This window comes from Ambystoma mexicanum, chromosome 10 (assembly GCF_040938575.1).
Source record: "Ambystoma mexicanum isolate Mex_15411 chromosome 10, UKY_AmexF1_1, whole genome shotgun sequence".
Lineage (NCBI taxonomy): Eukaryota > Metazoa > Chordata > Amphibia > Caudata > Ambystomatidae > Ambystoma > Ambystoma mexicanum.
Window position 1 is genome coordinate 156215377 of NC_090932.1, and position 16770 is coordinate 156232146.

The 16770-nt window shown below is 46.8% G+C and overlaps 1 protein-coding gene across 1 annotated transcript in view; it reads right to left on the bottom strand.

The window, feature by feature from the left end:
• Nucleotides 1-16770, bottom strand: part of LOC138491245 (disintegrin and metalloproteinase domain-containing protein 9-like) — a 2911326-nt gene that overhangs the window by 1725925 nt on the left and 1168631 nt on the right. Inside the window, exon 9 of the mRNA XM_069617655.1 lies at nucleotides 9471-9643. Within this exon, the coding sequence (XP_069473756.1) occupies nucleotides 9471-9643 (173 nt within the window). The remainder of the gene's footprint in view (nucleotides 1-9470; nucleotides 9644-16770) is intronic.

Here is a 16770-nt window from a genome sequence, read left to right on the forward strand (position 1 = left end):
CACAGTTCATCAGTGGGGGGCAGACGGTCTCAGCATCAAGAAGAATGGCAAGACATTACTTCGGATGCTTGGAGCTTGGAAACCATAGGCCACTGTTACTGCCTTCCCTTTTTACAGAGACCTCGGGACAATCCACCGGGGAAACACTCTTTGAGGATCCCAGATCCGCTCCTTGTGCAGGAAATGTTAGCCCTGCTAGAGAAAGGCGTTGTAGAATCGGTGCCTGTAGCGGAGAGGAACAAGGGTTGGTATTCCCTTATTTCCTAATACCCAAAAAAGACAGAGGACTGAGACCCATCTTGGACTTCAGATACTTGAACAAGTTCCTCAGGAAGGACAAGTTTAAGATGGTCAAACTTTCTCAGATCCTTCAGGCCCTCCCACTCCAGGATTGGATGGTGTCATTGGACCTTCAGGTTGCTTATTTTCATGTTCCAATCCATCTCAAGAACAGAAAATAACTGAGGTTCATGGTTGGCGGGTCTCATTATCAATTTTGAGTTCTGCCATTCAGACTGACCTCCGTCCAAATGTTTTCACCAAACTGTTTGGGGTAGTGGCAGCAAGTCTCAAAGGAGGTGGGATTCACGTTGACCCTTATCTGGACGATTGGCTGATCAGGGTGCGTTCACCCGAACAAGTCTTGGATCATCTCAACGTCACCTGCCACTCCCTTCAGAGACTGGGCTTCTCCCTCAATTACAAGAAGTCCCATTTGACACCTTCTCAGAAATTCCAGTTCATGGGAGCTGTTCTGGATACATCCTTGAGAAAGAGCTCGCCACCCGAGGTGAGGGCTCAAGACATTCTAGAGATGGTCACCACATTTTGTAAGTACCCAATGTCTCCCAGACTTTGATTTTTTGAGGGAGGATTCACGTCTACCCTTACCTGAACGATTGGCTGATCAAGGTGCATTCTACGAACAAGTCTTGGATCATCTCAACGTCATCTGCCACTCCCTTCACAGACTGGGCTTCTCCCTCATTTAACAAGAAGTCCCATATGACACCTTCTCAGAAACTCCAGTTCATCAGAGCTGTTCTGGATACATCCTTGGGAAAGAGCTCGTCACCCGAGGAGAGGGCTCAATACATTCTACTGATGGTCACCACATTTCTAATTGCCCAGTGTCTCCCGGCATTCGATATTTTGAGGTTGCTCTGCCTCATGGCATCCTGCATTTTCCTGGTGCCAGAGGCCCGCCTGAGGATGATGTCTCTTCAATGGGCTCTGAGAACTCAATGGTCCCAATTCTCAGGAAGGATGTCAGACCTACTTCAGGTTCCAAGCAGGGTCGCACTGGATCTTCGGCGGTGGGCCTACAAGGACAACATTCTGAAGGGAGAAACTTTTTGGCATCCATGGCCGGAGATAACAGTAGTGACGGACGCCTCACTCACAGGGTGGGGAGCCCACACCAACTATCTGACAGTCAGCAGTCGTTGGTCTACATCGGAGTCCAAACTAGATATCAATCTTTTAGAGATGAGGGCAATCAGACTAGCGCTGAAGGCCTTTATGCCCTCTGTATGGAGAAACAATGTCCTGATAATGACAGACTACACAGTGGCCATGTACTACGTCAGAGGAATGTTCATACTTCAAATTTCCACTGGTGACACAATTTCTAAAGGGGGTACCAATGTGTCCCCCCCACCTCCTTGCCAGTTTCCATTTTGGGACTTAATCTGGTTCAAAAATTGCTAAAGTGTGCACCTTCTGCACCTTTACACTCATGTCCTTTAAGGTTGTTAACCTTAAAAACCATTCTATTGGTAGCTCTAACATCAGCCCGTAGAGTGAGTGAGTTGCAGGCACTTTTGTCCAAGCCACCCTTTACTATCTTTCTTAAGGATAGGGATGTTCTAATGTTTAAACCTTCATTTTTACCCAAAATCATTTCTGATTTTCACATAGAACAGAACAATGTTTTACCTTCTTTCTATCACCCACCCCATCCTAGCAAGGAGGAGAGGTTACATAGGTTGGACCCTCGCAGAGCTTTAAGCTTTTAGATATCTACGCTGTCAAATTTTTGCATTGATGATCAGCTTTTCATTGGCCGTACGGGCCACAAACTGGGTCAGGCTGTTACTAAACAGACCTTATCCAGATGGATAATTTTGGCTACATCAGAATGTTACAGGCTGGCAGAGAAGGATCCTCCTGAAGGATTAAGGGCCCAATCCACCAGGGGCATGGCTCCCTCAACCGCCTTGCAAAGGGGTGTACCGATAAAAAACATTTGTGAAGCAGGGGGGTGCTGTTGCACGGCACACAAGATGGCCGCTTCCTGAAAGGCTCCTGCATCGGCATTATTATCCTCCAAAAAATCCTCTGCCAGAAGGACCTGCTCGATCCCCAGAGTCTTCCTATATTGGGACAGAACATCAGGGAACGTGTGAGCCAATTCCGACATCAGGGGAGCGAACTGAGGGTTTGAGCCGCAAGCCCACCCTGCCGCGGCCTCTTTATGCCTGCTCTCAGCACAGTGGAGGACGGGTGGTCCCACCGCGTGTGATCACGATCGGAGCCCCGCTACACCGGCAACCAGCGAAGGTCACACATACGGGAGGTGTGGCCACATTGTGGGTGACACCACTGCACTTCATTCTTCCAACCCGCCCCGGACACCCAGTTTATATTCATTTATCTGACGACTCTGCAGAACCTGCATGCGGGAGCGGTCTCCCGTGGCTCTGCCAGGCAGGTAACACGCCAGCACCAACGGGACGGACTGCCCCATACACCAGGGGGGCCGCTTCGAGAACGCTCAAAGTAGTACGTGGACCCTGCATACCCTCTAGACCCATCCGCACATCTCACGGAGTCTGGGTCGGTGAACAGCATTACCCTGCAGCAGGCCGCCTGCGACACCACCAGTCCAGCTTTCCCAGACTTCGCCTGGAACGCGGCTATATGATTCATCCACATCTCTTCCTGGCACCTATCATCTGATGCATTGAGGCAGCCCCTATCTGTTGGGTGAGGGGTGCATGCCGACAATTAACAACCGGACCCGTGGGGGTTGACTCGAACCATGCTGTGCCTGCGGGGTGACTGTCCCCTGCATACCACACCCTCCAGCTGATATCCTGGGTGCCGCATTGGGGCTGGCTCCACTCACCTAGGAGGACTCACAGTGCCCCTACTCTGAACCCCTCTCAAGGTGGGACAAACATCTGCAGCCCATACCAGTGTGTCTCGCCGCAGAGGAGACAAGTTGTACAGGGCTCTCCGGATGCCACTGAGGAGCCAAGCGCCGTCCCAGCCCACCCCTGCATGACACTGGACATGGGCCTCGCTCAGTGGCATCCAGCCATGGCCCAGAGCGAGGAGCTACTCCCCCTGGGGTAAGAGCTGCTAAATTTTGACTGTGTTCAGTGCCCTGCTGTTGTGCCCCCCAGGGAGAGGCCTCATTGGACATCTTGTGGACCACCCTGCCAGCATGCAATCCTTAGGCTGGCTGGCAGAGGCCTCTGGCTGGACCAACTACACATACCATCATTACTGTCGCCTGCATCGGGCCCCACGCACTGCCTCCTCCTCCATCAGACACTCCACCATCGGGACCCTACCTACTATTGGCACCGTACACCGGATGTACACCTACGGGACGACACATTAGGTGGGGATACTGTGCAAGAGAGCTCTGGGGTCGCCCGGATTGGGCCGTCACGCACCCCCCCCAGGTGGAATCATCCCACCAGCTGGTCTGAGAATTCCACCCCATGAGGCCTTGCCTCCACACGATACATATGAGCAATGGTGGAATGAAAAAAGCTCTCCAGAGGATCATCAGTGAGTAACACATAATGAACTACGTCCAGTCCTCACCCAATGTCAGTATCATAGTGATGCCCCCGATTGGCTGAATAACAAGGAACAGGCGAACAGAGGAGTCGAACCCCGGATATAAGCACCAGGACAAACAGCAGCCTAACTACTCGATGGCGCGCGATACCATCACACTCACACGCGATTGACCTAGCCGTGACATTGCTCAGTGGGAGCGGCCTGGGGGTCCTTGCATCTCATTGCACTGTATATTGCGACTCATCTCCTCCGCTACCCCGATCCTTCCAGGTCCAGATAGGCATTGCTGCCGCCCCGAACTCTCTCGTGGGAGTTAACGTCATGGTCAACCCTAAGAAACAAGCCAGGATGGACCAGTTTGCGTGCCCTGATCAATTTCAACCACTACCGTCCTCATCTCCGACCCCACCACCGTCTCAGATAGACGTTGCTGCCTTGAATCAAATGTTACTGGCCCTCAAGAACAGCACGGACATTCTAGGCGGTAAGAGAGATGCCCTGACATGCAAAGTGGCCAATTTCACTTTAGAGATAGATAAACTCTACGGACGCATGTCGGAAGCCAAACAACGCATAGGAAAAAGTGAAGATAAAGTGTCAATACTCCAGCGGGAGATGGCGGAGCAACAACAGACAGTCAAGAAGGTGGTTGCCAAAAACGAGGACCTGGAAGGGTGCTCCAGATGCAACAACGTGAGGATCGTCGGCATCCCTGAATTGAGTGCGATTGACAATATGGAAAAATGCATAGAGACGCTATTGGTTGAGATCCTGGACAACCACCCGCTCACTCCGATGTTCATGGTGGAGAGGGCCCATCGCTCGCTGGCTGCCAGGCCCCCCCCCAGGTGCCCCTGAACGTCAGATCATAGCCAGAATCTTCAATTATAGGGACCGCAACGTCATCATTCGATTTGCCAGAGAAAAGTGGGAGCTGCGCTGGGGCTTGTCCACAATCAGATTGTTCCCGGACTTTAGCCCAGGGGTACAGGACCAGCGCAAAATATTTCAAACAGTCAAAAATGATCTCCGCAAGAAAGGCATCAAGTACGCAATGCTATATCCCGCCAAACTCTGTTTGCAGCACAATGGATCCACCTTCTTCTTCACCACGCCGCTAGCCATAGATCGCTTTGCTTCGATCCTTCCTGATCCTGGCGGCTCACTCCGTCGCTCGTCGCAACATCCCTGAGCTGCCATTGTGTAAATGTTCCCTTGTCTGCAAAAACATGGCTATGGTACGTTTGCAGCTCCGGGATGATTTGAGCGCAGCCCTGTGGCAATACAAATGGTTGTCGCCTATAGGAGCGTCATAGCCGCCCCTAGTGCCTCTATGCCAACAGCCACTGCGGATCTGTTTTTGTCCAATTGAAGGACCAGTTTTGAATAGCAGGTAGGGGCGGGGGCTGGTAAGTTACTGTTTCTGACATGGGTGGGATTGGGGTTGGGGGGCACGTTTTTGGCTATTTTGGATGCATTTGCGGTTTAGGGTTTTTTTTCGCAACTCAAAAGGGTACATTACACTCTCCTAGACCAGACATCACAACACGTCTTCACGTAGCTCACACAATGGCCTCAAATGCCGAGTGTCTACAAGTGACACGATAGTGCAGAAGGCACGGGAATCTCTATCAATCCTGTCCTGGAATATCAGGGGGCTCCCTAACCATAAGAAACTGCAACTGAATGCCAATTTTTGCAGGAATCACGGGCGACTATATTATGTCTACAAGAGACGCATCCCTCTCGGACGCCCCAGTTCCCAGGCTTGCAGGTTGGGGAATTCACAAGTACTATTTGTTTTACACCTCTCACTCCAGAGGAATGGCCATCTACATACTCGGGTCCCTACAGTACAGAATGCACGAACAGACCAATGACACAGAAGAGCGATACATTATTCTAGCGGGGGAGCTTTGTGGCATGAAGCTCCTATTGATTAATATATATGCCCCCAACACGGACTCCCCCGAGTTCTTTCATTAATGAAAGAACTCGGTCATCAAAGCCTACGAGAGGGGACTCAAAGTGGGGGAAATATTACAGGGAAGCATTGCGCATTCAAAGCTTGTATTGTTATATTCAAAATGCAAATAAGGATTAAAAAAAAGACTGATTTAGAAAGACCGCTTTGAAACCACTCTGAACGGTCTAAGTCAAACTGTCATGCCACTTCCCCACACGAGTGCCCGCAGGGGCGGACAGGGATGGCCAAGTTGAAAGACAAAAGTTGCAAGTGTATTAGATAAGTGTGGATTTGTGTGTCTGTTTGTGTGTGTGTCTGTAGAGGGGGAATGTTTGTAGTGTCGAGGAGTGGGGGCTGGGGAGAAAGTGTAAATGTGTTTGTGTGGGTCAAGGAAGTATTTGTTGCGTGGAAGGGAGGGGGCGGGAGGGCAAGTAAGTATGTGTGTTTCTGTTTGTCTGTTTGTGTCTCTGAGGAATGCTTATGGTGGGGAGGGGTGTGGGAGAAAAAGGGAGATTGGGTGGTGAAAACCTCCCAGATTTAAAGGATGAGGGCAGGCAGGGGATTGGTTTACACTGGGTTTGGGATGGGGTGTTGCAACCCCCTGAATGTGATATTAGCAGAAATGGAAGGCTGCAGCAACTCAGCCGAAATAAATCGTCTTTTCTATGCAGCCTTTAATATTCCAAAATATCAATTAGAACCGGGAGAACGATCATTTGGTCAGCTTCATGTGGGTGTCTTTCTACCAGTATTGACCTAATGGTCAATACTGCTGGAGCATATTGTTGAAGTTAAAGTGCATTGTTTCCTACACACATATCAGGGGGTCAGTCTATGACTCATAGAACAAATGAACACCCCCCCTTAGAAGGAGGTTCCATTGAGAAAATGTGGGTCATGTACCAGATTGTTACTAGTAGAAGGGACTGGGCCTAGCATTCGTAATAAAAAATATATTGTTACATGGAACCCACCATCTCATCTGGTCTACAGTATTTTGCAAATTGTATTTTGTACTACATTAGTATCTGAATAAATTAAAAGAGATAGCAGCCAACAATACAGAAATGCAGCAGATTTCATTAGAATAAAGAGGAACTGAGGATAGAGGATTATATGGGATCTGCACATGTGGAAAGTTCAGTCCATGCACATGTGCACCTCTCTAAAGCTTGAAACAAAATAAACTGGGAGCTGAGTCGGCTGTGCCGAAGATGGCTGCATTTTCTTTCGCCCTTGAACCAGGTTCCACTCTTGGTACTGTCCTGCAGTGATCTTTCTGTATTGTGCCTTATTTGAGGCTGAGGTGTGGGGGAATACCCCTGATGCTGGAGTAGTTGGCACTCGGATCGGAAGACACAGATTCAGTGTGCTAGTGCATACAAGGCAGCTGATCCTCCTAATTTTGTGACTGTAGGTTGCTGCTAGAAAGAGGCCAGTGATGGAGGCCAAGCCGTGACTGTCCCATGAGCTGTGGGAGTCTGAGATACAGGTGTGCTTGGTCTAGCAGACCCGACGTCTCACTGAAGTTGAGGCCACAAAGGTGAGGCAGAATGTTTCACTCATATGGCTTTCTATGATCTGCAAATGAGGAACATTGATTACATATACACATAAAGCCACGTGTTGTTGACCTCATGGACAGAGGTTTAACCGCAAGAGTTAGTGATCGGAATACAGGCGACAACAAGTCTTCCCAGCAGTGTCCTAGTGCTGCAGGGTGCGGATATAACAGGCAGGAAAGCAGAGACACATCTGAGGCTCTGGGAGGGGTAATACAGCAAATAACAAAAGACACACATTCAAAGGACTGGTTTCCAGTATGTCTGTGCATGACGGCAGGCATCTTGCCATTCAACTCTGGCAGTTGAGTGTGGCTAATCCATAAGCAGTCCTTCTAGATGTTGACCATTTGCTGGAAGAACATGAAAATTTGGCCTGTGAACATTCTGAAGAAAATGGACATGGTCAAAGGATACCCTGGAGGGGTGCACCAGGATCGCGGTATGACACAGATGACCAGTCTGCAGCACAATATGGCATTCTCTTCTCAGAAGGGAAAAGCAAAATATTAAACTTCCTTGAGAGAATTCAACAGAAATCAGGTGCAAAAAAGGTGAAGTTAGGATCTATAGAGTCCAAAATGGGAGCCTTTTCTACCAATCTGGTGGGTATGGAGAAGAGTCCATTGGCTTTGGAAGAAAATAGACTTTGCAGTTCACCACGAAAAGTAGTTCATAAGCCCAAGTGTGAGTTTCAATACAGTGCAGTGAGATGTCCACACCACTTGGACTGAAAGGTGGAATTTTTGCAGAATAAAACTAAAGCTGGAAATCTATGACTGCTGAGCAATCTTCTGAGGTTGATGGCAAGGATCTACAGGGGTTGGCGCAGCCGACAGTGGATGACGACTTAAGTCTAGGTTCTTTGGATACACCTGCAGCGGTTGCCAAAGATTACAGAGTAAAGAAGCGAGGGTCAGGGTGATGGGGCACAGTGTGTGATGCCCTAGAAAACCCTGACTTATGTGGATGTGTACTAAGCTCAGTGGATAGGAAGAAGGCAGCAGAATTTAGTATTTCCTTAATTTGTTTTCCAAAATGTAGAAGAGGCACAACTTTTTATTGTATACAAGGAGTTGCTTGGTTTAGGCATTGAATTCTCTCTCTCCTTTACCAGATTAAAAGTAGCCCGCCAACAACCTTTTTATTCTCACAGTGGCAAGCTGTGAGACACTTTCATGAGTAAAGGAAGGGAGAAGCCACGAGAGGAAGATCGTGGTGATTGAAGAGTAAGAGGGTGGTAAATTGCTCTACCTTTTTTGATACATTGCTTGATTGTGGCTTTACATGCCTATTGGCCCAATTATTCTGTTTCCTACCATAGTGATCCTTACATTTACCTGTTTCAATGCTCATTTTAATACTATGCTACACTTTAATATTACTTCTTGTGTATTATAAGCCAGCGTTTGATGGTCAGAAATTCACAATAGTTCTGTGGATGATGTGGAGAGGGAAGACTCTGTATTTAAAGGAATTTCTTGGAAGTAGAGTGTGCCCTCCTCTGTCTTTTGCCCTTTTGCCACCCACTTTATCCGGCCTGATACTGTCTGGTTGAAGTGGGGTTTGGAGACATTTGATAGGAGGAGCATCTCTGATGTCTTGCAAAACGTAAATGTATCCGTGCCATACAGCGTTTTACCTTTCTCTATCTCCGCATGATGGTGGTAAAACTTTATACCTATTTAGATTTACGTAAATATGTGGCTTGATTTCTGTTTAGTATACCATGTTTAATTAAAGAACGAAATACACAGGTTTATAACCCATTCATTTTGATCGCAAGTCCCATAGATTGGCAATGCAACGTAGCACAATATAAGACTATATTAATGCAATGCCAGGCTGCAGAAATGCCAAAACAGGATGCAAGTTTTACATAAGCAACATTTAGCTATTTTCAATGAGGACATTATAGTGGATACAAGATGGACTGCTTTGGTGCCTCTAGACAAATTTGTGAAATAAAAACTGACAGACCGTCAAAATACAATCTGATGTACTTAATGAGGTTGGAGCGTAATCAAAGTAAGTTCCACAATAGTAATAAAACGTTACTTTAGAAAAAAATATTTCAATTCAACAAGCCCTCCATGCAAAATATATGTTAAAAATATGCTTACGAAATCAGCAATGGAATATCATAGGGTCTCCGCTTGAACGCAATACTTTTTGTGAAACTGATAAACCGGCTTAATTTTTCAGCTACAGTTCCATTTGACATATCTATTGGATTTGACTCTGTCCAAATATCCAGTGAAACCATGAAGATGTGTACATTTAATCTTGTAAATCTCTAAAACAAAATGAAAAATTCAAATAATTTGCTGCTTATTTTCTGACCAAGTCTTCATGGTTCCTGTATATAACACTTCAAGACTTTACATAGTGATGTTAAATATTTAACATAGTAACATATTTTCCCTCACCTGCACTGAATTTGTAAATGTAGTCATGGGTGAATACCACAGAACATACACAAGACATACATCATTTTCACACCTTTAGTTTTCACAATCAGGTACACTGTTTGGTGCAACACCTATGTGGCCAGAAACCAACACAAAAGAGACATTCTAAGGAAACAGTGGGAAGATGGATGGAAAAAAGAAGTTCACTGACGGGTGTATTCTCAAAGGACCTAAGGCTACATTCCGTGTTTGGCAGACTTGCCTATAGTAAATCTTCCAAACTTGGATACTGTTTAGACCACAATACTGCTTCAGAAATGGAAGACCTCTCGAATCCAAAGTTGTATTTCTCCCAATTATGGAGTTGGAATTTGGAGGGATTATCACCAGTGATTTTCCTCCACTTTCCATCCAAAGTCAGACAATTGCACTGCGGAAAATGCGATGGTAATTCCTTTACTGTCACTGTTTTAGAGCAATGCCATGGTGTGAATGTAGTCAGTCCAATTCCCTAAACTAAATTCGAATCATGCAAAAATCTCCTTCGGATTATTCACTGTTCCAGTGTAGCATTAAATGCCCCAGCACACTTCTTGGCCTTCATCTTTGCCTTTGTCTTTGCCTTGAATTTACCCAACAATCAAAGCCTTGCCTTGTCTCATGGGATACCTTGACCTTAAATGGCTACATCGTCAAGACCCAACTTGGTCCATGGGTTCTCAAGGGTGCCAAGCGTCTGCAGTCGGGCGACTTGTCTTGCAGCTGCCACCAGTTTCTGGGCTAAAGTTCCAACCAAGTTGCTCTCCAGCTCCTTCCTTTAATGTCTGGCTCCTATTTGCCTTTGGGATAAGGAACCTACAAGACTTTCTTGCCTACAATTCTTTATCTGTAGCTTTCCTAACAACCAGTCTATTGCCTCAGCCACTGCAGGATCTGTCCCTCTGTCTCATCTCCTCTTCCTTCTCACACTACAAAATAACTCCCACTCTGAAACGCTGTCTCAATACCCTCATCCAATGTTCCCTCTAAGCTGTGTGCATGTGGGCTTGCCCAACTTCTTCCTCGGTTCTGCTTAAAAGGTTTTAGCAGCACACACAGACAATTCCCACCTATTAAATAAGATTTAATAAGGTACAAGCGACAGCAAGTACCTAACATTTGCATTATCTCAAAATAAAGCTAAATTATACTAATTAGTCTTGATATTCTGGTCAACACTATTTACATTACCCTGCTATGCAAGCACAACCATAACAACCTAAACACAGAATACACCACAAGAGGTTAAAAACTAATATGAAAAATTGGCTCCATGAACAGAAGATCTAAGCTATTCCTGCACACATAAACCAAATTGTCTTCCCTCCACATCAATGACTCCTATACTTGACTCTACCACATTTATACCTTATGACTCTAATTTCCGCCCCAAGCCACATTAAGATATTTGCGGGCCACCTTGACTCGGCGTACCTTGGCTCTGCGAAAGGTTATCAGACTTGTAACTACAACTACTAGTTTTTTGTTTGGTGTAATATGAATAACGTTCAAGCACCAGAATTTCTGTTACTCACAGGGCCTTAGGAAACAGGTCACCCACACAATGGTGTAACCTCAACCCATGCTTCTCATTCCTTGTATATATGTCGCACAAGCACTTTGAAGTGGTCCCTTTGCAAGTTAGTGCATTATAAAACTCAAATATGGATTTGCTCTCTTAAGGATTTTGAGTAGAGGAATATCATGCTCAGCGTCTCCTAATTTAGCATTGCTAACATTACCCTATACGTGGAGAGCAACATTGCAATACCATTTACTTGGCGTGCAAGGGAAAATACATATGGACTATACCTCGCATTATTTGTATATAGTATTAGGGTAATGGGTATATAGACAGCTACAATGCTTTCCACACAATCTGCATCCTTTCCAAGTTTTCAGAGTTCCATAGGGCATAGACCATAACACATTATGTGGTAACTCGCTACTATACAAAAAATGGTTCACTGAGCACTTGAATAATTATATCCAAAAATATATAGGCAAGGTTTGTTACAAACTATCTTGCATACACTTCTGCACATGCAGGTTCGCCACCTCTTCTTAAAATGCACATAATATCATGGTGAGGCTTTAAATATGTTTTGCTTCAAAGTATTACGGGCATGAATATGTCACAGAGTGTTATTTACTACAATCCCTCACTCTTTACAGAGCTTTGTCTGATAGTATTGGAGGATAGCACATGAGCCGATGGATGCAGGGGTGAGTGGAGAGCATAGGATAATACTCCTTTGGGGTGAATAACAAATCAGCAATTTTCAAAAGCCAAGTCAGACGTTTCGTCAGTACAGAACAGTGAAGGAAATGTTTGTTTGCTAAAGGATAGGAAACTCTAGTAATAGTCTAGGAAATTGTAACATCTGTTCCTTTTGGTGCTCAGCTGCTGAGGGATTTCCAATATAATCATGTGTTCTGCGTTTATTGCCTCTAGCACCCCCTTGCATCTGATGTAACTGGTAACTTCTTTTGCAGAAGAGGGGTCCCTTGTTAAAGATGATAAAGAAGATGGCACACAATCTATTGTACCTCTGAACATTGCTGTTATTAACTTAAAAGGCAAATGTATGTGATTTTCTTGTTGAGGTTGCCTATTGTTAAATTTTGTCTAAGCTGAGGTGAGGAACAGTGGGCACAATTATAAGCTCTACTACGTGCCCTGTAATTTCACTTCCTATGTCAGGGTTACAAGCATGGCTCTGATAAGTTTTACTCCTTGCTTAGAATCAAATGATTTTTCAGGGATTAAAAAAGTTATTAGCTTTGCCAGTAGGGATGCGTCATGCGTATTAAAAAATGTATTACAGTTGGCCACCAGGGGGTGCACGGATGCTCTCCTCTTTCGAGTGAGCTCCGCACCTCGGGTCTGGAAATATAGTGAAAGCCCCCACTCTCCGACCCCCCCAAGCTTATATTCCACTGCGCAACATCGGAAGGGCCCCCCCCATTTGGGCGAAATCTGGGGCAAAATCGGACAAGGCAACACAGAGAAACTTGTCCCCCAACAACAGCCACGCAGCTACGCTACGTATGCCCCTCTACTGGTGACCGGAGGTCCGTGGCTTCCTCCCGCGGAGCACCGAGCCTGGAGGCGAATAAGAGGGCCCCCGCTCCACGAACGAGGTGATCGAGGGCTAATTGGCAGACCGGCAGAGCATCGTGAACGCGATAGCCGAGAACAAACGCTCAAGACGCAGGAGCGAACGGGTGAGTGTGGCACATTCATACGGAGCACGATCACCCCTGCGCCCCCATTGACATTCGGCGCAGCCCCCCCAGGGGGACCCCGGGGCCTGTACACCCCAGAGCAGGTTGTGCAGAGCTGTGGCATTGCTCCGCTGTATCTGGAAGCAGCATACCTGTTCAGAAGGAGCACGGACTCCCGCGTGACAAAGAATCAATACAACAGGGCAAACCCTCCGCAGGAGAAGCGATGTAACCCTCTATAAACAGGCCAATAGAGCGCTGCACACCCCCCGAGGTCCTCTACATTTCGGCGGCCGGAACCGCATCCTCCCAACTCCCCTCACTGAACAATATTGGCCCTGGCACTGGCGCCTTGCGACAAGCTGGGGGATGAAATTTGGCTGAATAACTTAAAGGCCGGGTCATCTAAACTAGCACATAACTCCTGGATACCCTGCAAACGCCCCCTGAAACAAGCGGGGGACAACTCAAGCTGAGACCAAGACACGCCACACACAAGGGGCATAGTGACCAAAAGAGAGCAACACCCGTGTGTAGAGGCCAGATATCAGAGCCAATATCACAGGAGCAGCACACAGTTCCTCCTCTAATCAGAAGATCATGCAGACCACAAAGACCATTTCCAACAACGGCGGGAGCGGTACGAGCAGCCTGGACTCCAAAAACAAATTGAAACCCAAAAGTTCACGACCCGGCCCTGGTATAAAGCCCCGGCACTCCAACCACGCAGAACCTACAACAGAGATAGCGGAGTAGTTTCCTGAATATATGCACGCAAAAGAAAAGCTGGTCACTTTCACCTACGCTCCCCTCGCTCATAGCACCGTTGATCCCAAGATGGCAACTGAAGCAGCAGTGCACAGCGAGACGGCAGCCACAAAAGGCGACATTGCGGCCCTGTTAACTGAAATAAAGAACATGGGGTCCAACATAGGTGGCAAAATTGATAGGATTACGCAGCGCCTGGACAAAATTGAGGACTGGTTGGATGGGGTAGAAAATAATCAAGCCTCGATAGATACCCTGGAAACACAGTTGGAACACAGAATAACAGACCTTGAGCTGAGGGAGGAAGAGTATAGGTTGAAAATGGACGATTTGGAAAATCGAGAAAGACGCAACAATCTATGCTTTTTTGGTATTCCAGAACAGGAGGGTGAAACAGAAGAGGACTTAAAGAAAATGCTTCACGACATCATTAAGCTTCTGGCGGCCGACGATGCAATCGATGAACCTAAGACCGAACGGATCCACAGAGCAGGAGGTCCACCAGGAGGTCGAAGATCGGTTTTCGCCCGCTTCCACCAATACCAGGACAAGGCCAGGATTCTCGAAAAAGCGAGGCGCAGAGGAACGATCACTCTCAATGGAGCACAAATAACAATATACCAGGACCTATCCTCCATGATGCTAGCTCTTAGGAGGATGTGTGATCCCCTGACGAATTGGTTGAAGGAACGAGACACTCGATACAGGTGGGGATACCCCTTCTCCCTCTCCTTTGAACGTAATGGCACGAAGATCAGACTACAATCAGAGAGGGAAATTAAGGCATGCATATACAAACTTGTGGAAACACGCGAACAAAGGGACAATGAAGATGCATCAAGGAAGGAAGGAAGAGAATGGCGAATTGAACGCCCAAAGAGACAGAGTGAAGGGATCGAGAAAATATCAAAGAGGCAATATTTCCCCAGACGGGGGCAAGTAAACCTGATCAGAAACAATGACTTAGAGCTAAATCGGCTACTCGAATAGAGAATGTTTTGGTCATGCATGGAGATTCACGTTTGGTTATTGAAAGATAAGGTTTGAACGGGGGGGAGGAAGTGGGAGCTCAATGTTACGTTGATGTTATTTTAGCAAAAGGACTGTGAGGTAACGGTCTCTGCTGGCGGTTCTTTGCCGGGTCAGTGCCTTCAACTGGATCCGATCGAACGCCGCCACATGAGGGAAGGGAGGACGGACGGAGGGAGGGGGGAATGGACACAAGACGAGGTAGGGGTAAAGTCAAAAATAAAATCCTTGATGACAGCTGAGGGGGGTAATGTACTGAGGTTTGCTGAAGAGATAGAATATAGGGGGTTGCAGCCTAATATTTTGAATATCCCGATACTGTATAAAGATGGCCACCGCTGAATTAGGCACACGGGGCCCCTTAAGGGTGGGGACACTTAATGTTAAAGGGCTTAACTCGTCAACCAAGAGGTCGCTAGTATTGAGGGAATTTCGGAGAGCCAAAATCGACGTCCTTCTCCTACAAGAGACCAAATACATGAAAGAAGAGGAGAGATGGATCCTGGGGAAACGCACTGGCATAGAATTTTTGGGCTCTGGAGTGGTGCGTAAGGGAGGAATGGGAATCCTCATTAGAAAGGGAATCAAGTTTCAAGTCACCAAAACTTGGTCTGACACAGAGGGGCGAGCCCTACTAGTAGTTGGATCCATTGGAAACGTCGAGGTGACAATAGCAACAATTTATTCTCCTAATGTGGGTCAACTCAGATTCCTTTCTAGAACTATCCCCAAAATAATGTTAGAAGCCACTGGGCATATCTTCCTGGGGGGGGGACTTCAATCTATGGGCAAACCACGACTTAGATCGGAAAGCGGGCAACCCAGCCTCTGATGATGGAATAAGAGGGGACCGTAACGACTATGCGAAGATGATGCAGGTGTATGCGTTGGTTGATGTATGGAGGGAGATGCACCCGGATGTAAGAGGCTACACTTTCCATTCAGCCTAGCACAACACTTTCACCCGAATTGATTATATTTATCTTTCACAAGAGTTACACCACATCGCAACACACACAGAGATTGCTCCAATTACATGGTCAGATCATGACATGGTCATAGTCGACACACAGTAGGAACATCTACCGGTCAGAGGCGGGAAATGGAGATGCAATGAGACCTTATGAAAAGACTCAGTCTTTAAAATCGAATTGGAAACAGAGATCAAAGAATACTTCAAAGTTAACAACACCGCGGAGGTCTCCAAACAGGGGGTATGGGAGGCAGCCAAAGCAACCTGGAGGGGTGTTCTCATACGGGCGGGGCCCGGAAGAAAAGAGAAATAACTCTAATTTAAAATAGACTCAGGGGGGAAATATGTCACTTAGATATGGCAGCCAGGGAAGGGGATACTATAGATCACTACAAGATTCAAGAGGCGAAAAAGAAACAAGAGGAACTCAGCTAATTAGAACATGGACAGATAGTGCGTAGGCTGCATCTCTTAAAACAAAAATGTTGTGAAAAAGGTGACAAAGCCGACGCATTACTAGTATCCAGACTCAGAACGTAACGAGCAGAACACAGGGTGATAGAGATAACCGATGACAGGCCCGATCAGGGGTCAAGCAAACCCTCAATCCCCGAAGCATTCGCTAATTTCTACGAGTTGTTATACACCCCAGAGACAGACCCAGACTCAAGTGAGATAGAAAATTACCTCGCTGATATCAACCTCCCCAAGGTGGAGGACGCAGACTCGGCCCATCTTGAGTCCCCCATAACAGAGGAAGAAATACAGAATGCGATTAAAAGATTGACATTGGGAAAATCCCCAGGGGATATTGGATACACAGCTGGCTTCTATAAAACCTTTAGCACCCATTTTACACCATTCCTGGTCGAACTATTTAGTGAAATACTGGAATCAGGAATAGCTCCCGACTCCTTTGTTCGAGCGCTCATAACGGTTATTCCCAAAGAAGGAAGAGACCCCAAACAATGCGGG